This window comes from Alternaria viburni (genome assembly GCF_023758015.1).
Source record: "Alternaria viburni strain BMP 2772 chromosome Unknown scaffold_23, whole genome shotgun sequence".
Classification (NCBI taxonomy): domain Eukaryota; kingdom Fungi; phylum Ascomycota; class Dothideomycetes; order Pleosporales; family Pleosporaceae; genus Alternaria; species Alternaria viburni.
In genome coordinates, this window is record NW_026055792.1 from 358573 (window position 1) to 371144 (window position 12572).

The 12572-nt window shown below is 53.4% G+C and overlaps 4 protein-coding genes across 4 annotated transcripts; 3 read left to right on the top strand and 1 right to left on the bottom strand.

Annotated features, from left to right (window-relative positions):
• Positions 1 to 1746: 1746 nt before the first annotated feature.
• J4E79_009124 (uncharacterized protein) lies at positions 1747 to 2426 on the top strand (the record flags this gene model as incomplete). The annotated part of the gene is made up of 2 exons (XM_049357975.1): positions 1747 to 1835; positions 1886 to 2426. The coding sequence occupies 2 exons, from the start codon at positions 1747 to 1749 to the stop codon at positions 2424 to 2426; spliced, it is 630 nt and encodes a 209-aa protein (XP_049207574.1).
• Positions 2427 to 2998: 572 nt separating this feature from the next.
• On the top strand, positions 2999 to 4317 carry J4E79_009125 (uncharacterized protein; the record flags this gene model as incomplete). Its single annotated transcript, XM_049357976.1, has 4 exons — positions 2999 to 3092; positions 3146 to 3581; positions 3868 to 4042; positions 4117 to 4317. The coding sequence occupies 4 exons, from the start codon at positions 2999 to 3001 to the stop codon at positions 4315 to 4317; spliced, it is 906 nt and encodes a 301-aa protein (XP_049207575.1).
• A 1026-nt stretch (positions 4318 to 5343) lies between these two features.
• Positions 5344 to 7877, top strand: J4E79_009126 (uncharacterized protein; the record flags this gene model as incomplete). The annotated part of the gene is made up of 6 exons (XM_049357977.1): positions 5344 to 5904; positions 5954 to 5993; positions 6046 to 6139; positions 6235 to 6541; positions 6807 to 6871; positions 7847 to 7877. 6 exons carry the CDS (start codon positions 5344 to 5346, stop codon positions 7875 to 7877), a joined length of 1098 nt encoding a protein of 365 aa, XP_049207576.1.
• Positions 7878 to 10529: 2652 nt separating this feature from the next.
• J4E79_009127 (uncharacterized protein) lies at positions 10530 to 12572 on the bottom strand (the record flags this gene model as incomplete). Its single annotated transcript, XM_049357978.1, has 2 exons — positions 10530 to 11670; positions 11770 to 12572. The coding sequence occupies 2 exons, from the start codon at positions 12570 to 12572 to the stop codon at positions 10530 to 10532; spliced, it is 1944 nt and encodes a 647-aa protein (XP_049207577.1).

The following is a 12572-nucleotide window of genomic DNA, read 5'->3' on the forward strand; positions in this document are numbered from 1 at the left end:
GCCTATAGGTCTGTGCACTTTTTCTGATTCATTCTTCATCATCGCCTCATTCTACGACTGCCTGATCCGTACCCCCTGGTTCTGGCATTTAGATTTCCAATCTCGCTCATTCCAGAGCCCTTCGACGGTCTCGACTACTCAACTTTAATGTTGTAATACTTTGTTACAAATCCAGTCGACACAACAACCACTCGAACGAATGGAGCAGGAAAACGATGGCCCAGAAGCTACAGCTGCACTCGCTGCCCTGTAGGTCAGATCTCTTCTAGTATGGACTTCAGCTAACAGCTTCTAATAGCACTCTTCGGAATCAAGAGCAATGCGTCCTTCTCCGCCTTCCCCCAGAGCTTCGAAACGCAGTCTATCGGTACGTCTTTCAAGAAGACGACATAGAGATTTGCGCCCCAATTGGCGAGAATACCAACAGTGATCGTCACACACATTATCCTAGACAGAACCTACAGCTACTCGGGACTTGCCGTCAAATCTATACCGAGGCCAGGCTACTTCCTTTCGCCTCGAATACATTTAAGGGTGGTCATTGGGCACTGCGAAGCATTACAAGGCTTCTCAGTTGGGATCAAGCCGATGCCATATCAACTATAGATATTGTGGTCGATGACTATCACTTCAGTTACACCATAGATGTATCGGAACCGGGACACTCAATCGAGAATTTATACGCGCCCGTCCGTTTGGTTTTACATGATACTTTGTTATCGACGTTAGAGAGGCTTGCAAGGCTACCGGAGCTGAAACAGATTCTTCTCTCTCCCTCGCAATACGAGGACAACCCCTGGAATCAGATCTGGAAATTCGGTTGGGCGGAGGATTGCAGACTGTTGGTAGTAGACGCATTGCGACAGCAGAGAACTCGCCGCAAAGAGATAAAAACTCGTTCGCTGGTTGAACAGTAACAATATTGGGTTTGGGTATCGATGTTGTGGCATCGACACAGCTGATAGGCCGAGATAAGGGACTGGGCCGTTTGTACTGTGATTTCATGTCACCTCACCGCCCCTAGCGGTAGTTTCGGACTCACACTCTGGTCATATGTAAACTCCATAGTCTTTCAAACTTGTTCAATCCTACCTTCGATGTTTTTGAGCTTCCATTGCGTGAGGATGAGATGGGACGATGCAACAACTCAGTGACCGCAGCTATGGATGCCGATGACATCTGAATGAGGTCGTATCAACCTCATCCCCAAATGAGATGCTATGTGTGAAGCCGAGATAGGTAGGTGTTACTAAGCGCTCACATGCAAGGTCTCTGGAGAGCTGTGTTACAGCCAGTGAGGAGTCGCTTCCGGTGTCTTTCTCCGACCACGTGGAGTCCATGTACTCGACTGCAGTTCGCGAATAATGTGGATGATCATGTTAGAACTCGATGAAGCTTTCATATACCACCGAAAGCCTTTTTTTCTTTCATTCGTGAACTCTTGTAGTGACGCTGTTAAGAATGAATTGAACTTTCCAGATCGTGAGCGTGACAGCAACCAAATACATCTCCATTAGCGTCGACACATCTGAATAAGTCACGTATACGCACCGACACGTTTCGTCACGCATGCCTATTCCGCGGGCACGTCATTTAACTCTCACTTTCATGCAATGGCTCGCGCCTTCCCTCCACACCGTGCTCCTTGTTTACCGCCCCACTTTCCTCGCACATGCTCAAAAGTGATTACGCAGCCTTCTTGATCTTTTTATCAGCACTCGCAACTCCCAGGGCTTTGTATTCGCCATGTACTCGCCCACCGAGGCTATGCCTGTTCCCGAACGTGTACGCTACTACGATCGCAGTGTTGTGCTCATGGATCGCCTCGCAGCAATGTGAGTACTGGATCTTGCATTCGGTGTACTGCTAGCTAACCAAGACACAGCTCACAGCGCAATCACCGAAAGTCACCCCTCCTTCGTCTTCCGGCAGAACTCCGCAACAAAATCTACAAATACGCTTTCCTCTCCCATCCAGTCCGCCCAACCCGTGAGCACAGAGAGTGGCCACACTGGGCATACCCAAGATCACAATTGAATCTACTGGAGACCTGCCGCCAGATCTACTTCGAAGCCAACCTCTTCCCGTTTGCCCTCAACGTTTTCGTCGGCTACGCAGAGCATGTCATCGAGCTGTTGTTGACGACTTTCACTCCTTCCCAAACCGACATCATATCCGATGTACGGCTATATGTCGACGCCTTCGGGGTGTACAGGGATGGCAAGATTCCAGAGGCCGGACTCAAGGCATGGTTCATTGAGGAACTAGGGGACCTGTGTCAGCTTGTCAGTCTGAAGGACGTGACACTGATCTGGTTTGGTAGTGACATTGAGGTTGTCAAGGAGCACTTGAATGCGACAGTGTTGGACGTCTTCAAAGAGGCGGGTCGAGGAGATATCAAGGTCGCGGTCCGGTACTTCGATTGAGGTGTCGCGTGTCTGAGTGCATGTTACATTTAGCTTCTACTGTATTACTTCTCGGAAATGAGACTCCTGTCATCTATTAATCTTGATCAGCCTCACAAAGGAGGTGCTTAACCCTTCATTGTACCAGCGAGATCGCACTCTTAAGGTGTGCGCAATGCTTGACACTATCGTAGAGCAGTTGGGTCGTAGGCCTTCTGGGTGTGGTCTAGCTGGACTGTGAAGAACATGATCGTTGAACATTCCGCTGTGACTGCATTACTTCAAAGGACTTCTCCTTTAGGTGTAAAGAGAAGACGTTTAACTGAAACTAAGTGTACACGGAAAGACTATGGCGTCAGTTCCCTCCAGGGCTGGCTCGTGCGGGCGCGAACAGTCAGCACGTGACGTGGACCCTGCCAAGAGCTGCAGCAGCCTAACCGCTTGTATTATTCTTTGTTGCCCCACGCTCTGCTTTGGCAAAACCTCACCAACAACCGCCCGCCGAACGCCGGAACCTCAAGTGTCGCTGCAGTGGAAGGGGTGCGCATTACTAACAAGTGAAAGTCATAGATTCCTGATCCGCCAGTGCTAACATGGCGCCGCTCGGTCCGCCTCCGTACACGGCCGAACAGCTCCAAGCGATGACCTCACATGAGGAACGTATTCGCGCCCAGGCAGAGCTCACCAGTATGTGAAAGCCGAATCGCAAGGTCAGAAAGATACTTACGATCTACTTCTAGGCTACATTACGCGCGCCAGGAGAGAGAGACAAGAGAGGGAAGAGCGCGAGAGGCTCCAGTCGAACGGCTATACTGGCTCTGGTTACCGCACCACCTCCGGCAGCTTCAACCATTACACTCCTCCCTCCATTCCTTCCTACGCCCCCGCTCATGACCCCGTCTTCAATCCCGTCTACACTCCCGTCTCTAGTACTTCCTACAACCCTCCGTACAACAAGTTCAACCAGCGCGGTGGCTATGGTAGAGGCAGAGGCCGTGGCGCCCCGGGCAGAGGCAGAGGCAGAGGCTACACACCCTACCACCCCTACGCGCGTCCTCCCAATGCACCTATGTATACTGGGTTCGCTACTGATTCCAATGGCACAAGTATTGTCACCCAACCACGCGAGGCCAAAGAGAACGAGGATCCAGCGCAGGCACCGGGGGCCAGCACCAGGTCCTCATCCAGAGATCACCAGCCGACCGAACCATCAAGACTTTGTGCCAACTTCACACATACAGGTATTTCGACGAAACGACATTTCGGGACCTTTCCACACCCATTGTTCGCCTCTAACTTTTGTCTAGGTCGGTGTTCCATCCCGGGTTGTCCTTTTGGTCATGATCCGGACACACAAACCGTATGCAAGTCGTTTCTCTTCAAAGGTGTTTGCTCCGACAGCAACTGTCAGCTGTCCCATACTGCATCGTCGCATAACACGCCTACGTGCCAGCATTTCCAGGCAGGCCGATGCACCAAAGAAGACTGCCGCTTTGCTCATGTTCGTGTCAATCCATCTGCACCGAACTGCGAAGCTTTTGGACGCTTGGGCTACTGCCAGAAAGGAGACACCTGTGCCGAGTTGCATGCATATGAGTGTCCCACCTTCGCCAACACGGGAGAGTGTTCCTACACTGGTAGGTATCACTATCCACACGTTCGTCTCGCCTCTCGCATGAGGAAGGCCACTCGTCTGTCTTCTCCAGCCCAGTCCCCGCCTAACTCCCCTGTTCGTTCTCCGGCTCATTCTCCTTCATCACACACACCTGCTACTTCGGACGCTCCAGAGGATGATATGGATACTGCCGAGGATGCTCATGAGTGGATGATGCCGAAGACTGGAACTTCTCCGAAGCCACAGCAGTTCACACAGCAGGCGGACTTCGTTGCCTTTGAGATCGACGACGAGTAGCATGGCCCACTCATTGGATTTGTGACATCCGGACATAGTATGTGCCCCTCTGCTCAGCTTCCATTTCGGTCCTTCCTAATTTGAGGTTTCCAAAGTTTCGAACCCGTGGTTCTTCCGACCTGGTAGGTAATCTCTGGAACGCTTCTAGCTTGTCTTGACTCTTGAAGGTCCAGAGCTATTCATGGCGTTCAGGGTTCTTTCGATGATACCCCCTCTTACGATTTCCTACCTCTCTTGTCTTTTCCTTGTTTCTAATTGAGCGAAATCTCTCGTTCCTGCTGCAAGTGTATCACACGACCCAATGCGCCGTTGTTCGCTTGGCGAATTTTGCACAGAGGCTCGCGAAGTCGCTGTTGGCTTGCTGATGGATACAGTTGTCCCATGAAGGACATGTACGTGAAAGAGAACAGAAGAAAAAACATGTAAAAAAATCAAGAACTTAAGATAAACTTCTTCCATCTGCTGTGTGATGCCATAGACTGCTACACTTAGTCAGTCGCCATATTAACTGGCACTAATCAATGCTTCGACGCGGGCATCAGTAGCGTCAGGTACCATGATTCCTAGTGTGAGACGGGCTCTTAGGCTTGACACCCTCATAGAAAATGTTCCCTCTTCATTGGAATATCTTGTATGTGTTCGTGATAATGGTCTCGCCACATACGTATGTCTCGTACCGCAGTATAGCTACAAAATTGTGATTGCTGCGGTTCGTGGCGCTGCGTCTGACATATGAGGCGCGCAGTGGAGGCTGAGACGGGCTGCGGCTACTGCTTGGCCCTCGTCCTACAGTCAATCGTGCCTTACAATTCGACAGCCCGCGCCGGCAGGACCATGAGCGCTTTCACCTTTGCGATGAATCTACGGAGATATAGGACCACCCTCAGAATTGAATAATACCCGCCGCACGACGCTCGCTTTCCGTTGCGTGAAGTTACCCTTGGATATTGTTAGGTCTCGAGCCGCGTACCCCTTGCCTACGCTGGCAACGCGAAACTCGACGCGACAGCTCCTTTGCGCACCACCATGGCGCTCAAAGACTTGCTGAAGAAGAAGGACAAGATTAGGGATGAGGGCGCAACTCCTACGTCACCCACGGGCCCTACGCTGTCTCCCGATGTCCCAGAGTTCCAGTTCTTCCGCACCACGACTTCGACGCAAGAGACCATCGAGCCGCCCAGCTTCCCCGGCGATCCCACGCGCGAGTCTCCTCTACTATCGCCGACATCGTGCGGCAAGTTTGGCCGATTCAGAAGTCGCAGTAGCGCTTCCTCTCAGGGATCGCAAGCAGCTGGTGGGGAGCAGAAGCATGACAAACTGGCGGAGCGTTTGCACTTTGGACGGAGCAGGTCGAGCAGCTCAATAAACGTGCCGGACAATCTGCCAGAAGTGGGCGGAGACGGCGTCGCACGAACAGAGGAGGAAGAGGCCAGGTGGGAGACGAGGGCTACGGTCCTGGTCACACATTCGCAATACGGATCTAGTCAGCCCAATACACCAAGCCACGAGCCTGTGAATCCAATGTCACATGGACGACCGACCAGCGCAAGGAGTCGTAGTGGGACTGTCGGTGCGCCTGCGGACGAGGTATGCATAACTCTGGGAAAGGGCAAGAATTGGTCTAAGCTTTGCATAGGAGACGATCCAAGAGGCCATCCGTCTGCATGAGAGTAGTAGTGAGTAGTCACACGAGGTGGGTTCTCATGATGAAGCTGACAGGATGACCAGATCTTGAGGCCTCAACAGCGCTCTTTGGCAGACTTGCAGAACCAACGGGTGCGAACAATGCTCTAGCGCAGGTTCTCTACGGTCTCGCATTACGGTAGGTTCAGCCTCACTGATCGCAGCCTGATATCTCCAGAGCATACCCGAATGTTGCCCTGGATGTTGCCCAAGGCAGTACTGACTAGAACATAGCCATGGCTGGGGATGTGAGCCTGACCAGGAACAAGCTGTCCAATACCTGTCCATGGCAGCGGCGAACAGCGCTGAGGTCGAGAAACTCGCCCTCGGAGCCGGCATGAAGAAAGGCGGTGCAGCCAAAGGGGAGCTCGTGCTGGCCATGTACGAACTCGCCAACTGCTTCCGCAATGGCTGGGGTATCAAGAAAGATCCCGCAGCCGCAAAGCAATACTACGAGACCGCCGCGAATCTAGGTGACACAGATGCCATGAACGAGGTAGCCTGGTGCTATACCGAGGGGTTTGGAACGAAGAAGGATAAGGTAAGCAAGCCGTGTCGTCTCTCCTCAGCCCAACTGTGGCCGTCCTGCAGTGCACGCCTGCGTCACCGGTCAATGTCGACTCGTTTAGAGGTTCATGCGATAGCGACGCGAACGGTCAGCCCGGAGGTCTTGTACAGCCTCGACCTCAGCCATCACGCGCAATATGCACTGAGACACGACTTCCCCTCGTTATCCCGCCTCATTGTTTGGGCAGCATTGATTGTATTCGGATTAAGCGGCAGGTATGCTAACTGCGCCTCGCCAGTTCAAAGCGGCTCAGTTTCTGCGCCTCGCGGAATCCAAAGGGAACAAGACGTTAGGCAACACATGGTAAGCCCCATAGATTCTTTCCTTCATCCCCTTCTGTATCGAGCACGAAGAGCGAGAATTTGCCGGACCGAGGACCACCTTGACGCCGTGTGGATGGAGCACATGGTGGTCACCACGAGCAGCCATCACGACCTTCATCCGCGCGATCCCGTTCCAGCCGGTGTTGCATCCTCAATCAATCCTCAACACCAAGCCACCATAGCAACCAGACAGGATCCAACAATCCAACGCACAGCGCTACTGTCCGCATCGGCCGACCGGTTTCAACGCGCATCTGCCAAGCATAATCGATTGGCCCTCGATGCACCGTTTTGAACAGTCCTGCTCGCTTAGTCGATGCGGACGCTGGACGGCCCTCGCCCTCACCCGCAGCACGACCTGTCACACTTACTGCCAGTTCCCCGCTACGCACACATGATGGCATTCGCAAAGAAAAACTTGACCAGTAGCACATGTCCCGTTTGGCACAAGCCTCGCTCTCCCGTTCCAATAATGGATAGTGGCATGCCTCCAGACCCGTTGCGCTGGGTGCATAGTACACACAAGCTTGTCTACGGGGATACACGTGGCGCGTCGCTGGTGGCCTCGGTTCCGAAGCGGAAGAGTAAGCGGAACGATGGGGAGGTTTAGCCAATTATGACGGAACCACGAACGTTGTGGTGTGTGTGGAGCACAGTCAGATGGTGCATGTACGGATGGTCTGAGCAAAGCTGGAGATTGAGTTGCATTGATGGCGCGACAATGGTGGTGCTGAAAGAGAAGCGGAATATTGTATGACGGCTATCGCGACAATGACGGCAGCCTCGGGACGACGACCAACGACCCATCAACAACTTCATCACGATCTGGATCTGGGTCTTTAGCCCGCAGTAGTCTCGGCATCCCGTTGCCTTCTTGGTCTGCACCGACTGGATACCGAGGATGTTTTCATTGATTGGTGGGATGAACAACGTGCTGACTTATCTCTCTCTACAGGATCTGGAAGGACAAATACAACCCCAAATAAGGCGCGATCCGCAACCCGCTTACGGACAGGTCCTTCCGTCCCGGTCCGACTCTACTTCAACAAGCCTTATCCTGGAAGTCATGAGGGCACACACCCGGAAGTGGTCGTGTGAGGACAGTGACGGAAGCCTGGTCCCTTTCCCGCGCGGGGAAAGGGAATAACAAGCTATTGTTTTTGCTTTTCCTTTGCTCGGAAACTCACACCGTATGTCTTGCATAACGTTATTTCCAATAATTCACACTATTGCTGGCCTATCATCGTCGCCGTACTATCTTGAATTTTTCCTTTACCCCCCCATGACTGTTGCTTAGTTCACACGCTATCGTTTGCTGAGGATGCACGTAGAGTAAGTGGCTTGCTGAAAGGCCGTCATCTGGATCTGGGAAGCGAAGGTCCGGAGGGCTGTACACGGACAATGTCTCTGGTACGCGATAGGCTATGTTTCCGCTTTCAGAACGTGGGGAGCATGTGGTGTGGCACAGCAACGGCGTATGTCGTAGTACAGCAGCCCGTTTCTTGTTAGTTTGTCAGATGAAGCTTGCTGGATGTTGCGTTTTAGGCGATGGTGTGTTTACCCGTATCGGATCGTGTGTGACGGTCAAGACATCGGTCTTTGGCCTTGCCCTTCTGATGTCTTCTTTCGATAGATCGTCCTCCCCAAGTGTCCATGTATCGTATATCGTGTTGACTACTGCAGGGAAACTGACCCTCTTTGCTCAGCCACTCACACCACGCATCTCAGGCTTCCCGCGACCCATCTGATCCCCTCACAAAGAAGCGGTCCGAATATGAATCATCCATCATCCATGATACCATTCTCTGCTGCATTAGCCTCTCCATTCATCGTGTTTCACCATAGCTGCACGCTTCTGCACAGTCAAGTCAGATCCTTTCGACATGTTACCAATCAAGGTACTTAACATAGGGTGGGGCGTAAGACAACATTCGTCATCCATCGGACGAGGGAAAAAAAGGTGGCTCAGCCCCACTGAGGGCCCGATAACTTGCATGTTGCATGATATGCTGGACCCTGTGGTAAATCCGCAGTCCGCAGACGTTGACTATCCAGGTCTCACCTTGCGAGCAGAGTGGGGGATGTGCAGTTTTTTTGGGGCTATTATTCCGCGTGAAGGAAGGCAGTCGGCTGGGTGGCTTGCGTTGGCGAAGCGTCATACCCACAGTAAAGAGAGTGAATTACTGGACATGGTGAACGGCTGTGCAGTCAAAGGGTACGTGCTTCAGGCCATGCATTATGCACCGCGCGTAGACTTGTGAAGCATGTCAGAAAACCCGCGGATGGCGCGTTTTCCCGGTTGCTATGGAAGGGAGATCCTTTCATGGACGCTTCGCGCGATGCGAGGCACGCAACGGACGGTCAACCGCGTGGGTCCTCGACGGAAAAGCCGTAAGTGGAGAAGGGGTAATTCACACATGAAGCGGTGGAGACATGGACTGGTAATGAATGAATGATTCACTGCGACCAAGTGGGCGGGCTGGCGTTGTCAGATGCAAGAGTCTCGAACATGGCAGTAAGTGGCGAGGACGACGGGTTTCACAGACCAGTGGGTGAAGTCGGGTGCACATTCAAGGAAGCGATGTAAGCGCTGGAATGGAAGGGCATCCGATAGCATTACTTGACTCGTTCGCACTTCTCTCCTCGCCAATAGAGTGGGCGACTACTTAGGTACAAAGACATTGTCCCGGTGGTGCCATGCCAACCAATCGAGCCCTGCCCACCAAGGCCCTGTGACAAAGGTCGCAGAAACGGCCGCATCTGTGACGCGACAAGGGAATAATCGTGAAAAAGCTGGTATCTCAAAACATGCGCGGACAACAGGTCCGGAAAGGGGGTATTACGAAAAGTGATAGCGTAAGTAGGTGGCCGTGAGAAGCGTAAAGGTCGTAATAAAACTTATGTTAGTCGTAAGAGGAGGAGGAAGGGGGAAGGAGAAGGGGAAAGCATCGTCTCTTTCAAGCAATAAAACAAAACTTGTAATCATCCTCCTCGCTCAAGTACCAGAAAATAAGAATGCTGCCAATCTGTCTCGCTCTCGTGCCATCATATACAACTCTGGTCGTTTGTCGTCGGATACATGTCCCATGTCCTTCGTTTCAATCTCTCTCCATATCTCGTGGTAACGTTAAGGGAAAATATCCAACGCTCGCTACGCTTTGCAGTAAATACAAAAGATGAAGCCAACCGCGAATGTGTGCTCGCTCTGCTCGCTGAACCAGTCTGATGCCAAAGGGAAAACCAAAGTACAAAGGAAACAATAAACACAAAGCTAAATAGGTGAAGTCGTGAACCAGGTCTCGACGTGGAAGGAAAACAACCGCCATGTTATGCTCAAGCGAAGAAGGGTACCTGATGAGGTGGACCCAAAATTCGACGTTGCCGTCCCATATTGTAGAAGACTGGCAAGCGCCAGAGCTGTGGTAGAAAGGAAAATGGCGATGCCCATCGTAGGCGCTCAAAGGAGAAACGCGCAGAAGAACGAGGTTCCAGCCGGACCATGATGCAACTTGTGACCCTATAGGCACCCCTATAGAAGGGGTGCTAAGAAGTGAAGCGCTATGCTGATAAAGGACAAATGCAACTTAGGGGAGTACAAAGGAGAGGTAGTTTGTTGGTAGTGATCGTGGTAGGGCTATTTAGCCCATGTTCTCGACTTTGGTGCCGTCGGATGTGCTGGGTCGGGACATGGCAGCAGACTCCTCAACGATGCGCTTGAACTCGTGGACAACCTCGGGGGCGATCTTGTCCCAGAGCAGACTGCGAGTGTAGATCTCAGCAGCAGAGTCGCCCTTGCTTTGCTCACGCATAGCGGCGAGGGTCTCGGCAAGGTTGCGACGGTGCGATGGCTGAGAGCCAGGCGAGAGCGGGTCGCTGAGGTCGTCGCTGGTCATGCTGTAACGCGAGCGAGTGAAGTCGAGAGACGTCATGCTGTTGTACTGGTCGGGAGTGATGGAGAACAGCTGCTCGTGCTCTTGCTCCTTGGTAGGTCCAGTGAGGTGAGAGTGCAGTTGGTCGAGGTGCGAGCCAGAGATACCAGCAAGCTCAGAGCCAGACATGGTAGTCTTGGGCCAAGCCATGCCGGAAGGCGTAGGCTCGAGACCGGTGACGTGGCTGGCAATGAGACCTTGCTCGCTCATAGCGGTGGACACACCAGCATCCTTGAAGATGCTGTCGAGAACGGTAGCGGAAGCAGCACGGACCTCGTCGGGCATGCGAGGAATGGGAGGAGCGGCGCCACCGGACTTGCTTGCGACAAAGGCACCGCACAGCAGGAGCATGAGCAGGAGGCCAGAAGCGACGGGCTTGTCCTCGTCCTTGCGGGACACAAGTGAGAGCTCTTGGTTCTGCTGAGGAGTGGGCTGGTCCTCCGAGGCGAAGTCGTTGACGAAGATGTAGTTGTCCCAGTCGCTGTTGCCCATGTTGAGGTTGTCCATCTCAGAAGCGAAGTCAGTGAAGGTGCTGCTGGGTGCGGCAGCCATGCCGGTGCTGCTGGCAGCCTCAAGGCGCTCAGTGAGGACCGAGACCTTCTTGCGAAGCTCGCCGGTCTCGAGAGTGTGGTTGCGCACAAGCTCCTCCTTGTCGAACTGGAGCTGGTTGATCATGTGGTGCATCTCCATGGACTCATGGTGCCACTTCTCCTTCTCAGCGACAAGGGAGTCGTACTCGATGCGCATGGAGGCGAAGTCATCTTGCATCTGGCAGATCTTCTCCATCCACTGCTTCTTCTCCTCTTCGAGCTCCTCGGTGTGCTTCTTCTTTCGTTGCCGGGAGTCAAGTCTATGATGATGTTAGCTGATGAATAGGGAGAGGATAGACCAAGAGGTAGATTGGACCAAACGTGGAGCGTGGAACCAAGAACCAAATGGGAGTACGTACGCGGCCTGGCGGTTGCGGAGGAGTCGTTTTTGCTGCTTCAGCTCCTTGAGGTCCTCTTCGTTGGTGCAGCTCTGGATGAGGTTGTCGATGTTGACGAGGGTGCGCTCGGCCGGGATGTCGAAACGGGCGTTCTTCTTGCGGATGCCGCCGTCACGACGAGGGGAGAAGGAGCGGGGAGGGGTGTTGGGCCTCATGCGCTTGGGTCCGGGCCGTGCGTCCATCTCCTGCTGGTTGAAGGCCATCCAGTCGGAGTGGGTGTGGGGCGACATGGGCTGCTCTGGGGCTGAGGGGAAGACGGCACTAGGTCGGACATTTTGGTGCACGGGGAGTCCGTGGAAGGGCATCTGCTGTTGCTCGACGAAGGGCGCGGCTCCAAAGTCACCGGGGCCGAAGGGGTTCAGCGGCTTGGGGGCTGTGGGCGTCCTGGAACCAGAGTTGTCGGTCACGGGCCATGACTGCTGGCCGTAGGTAGCAGCTTGGTTGGGTGGTAACCGGGCGAAGGGGTTGTTACTTTGCTCGGTGAAGAAGGGGTTGTTGCCGTTGGTGTTGACGACGGAGCTGGTGGCGGTGCGGTCGACAAACTGGCCGGCGGAGAAGTCCTCCCAGATGGAGGTGTCGGGCGAGAAGATGCCCTGGGTGCTGGTGGTGGGCGACATGAGCACGGGCGTGTCCAGGATGGTAGAGTCGAGGGTGGCGTTGTCGTCAAAGGAAAAGGCGGAAGGTTTCCTGTCGAGGTTGTTCAGTGTAGAATTCGGCCTGTGAAAATCCATGTGATGTGCGTTGTTGGAGTATTGATGGTCCAT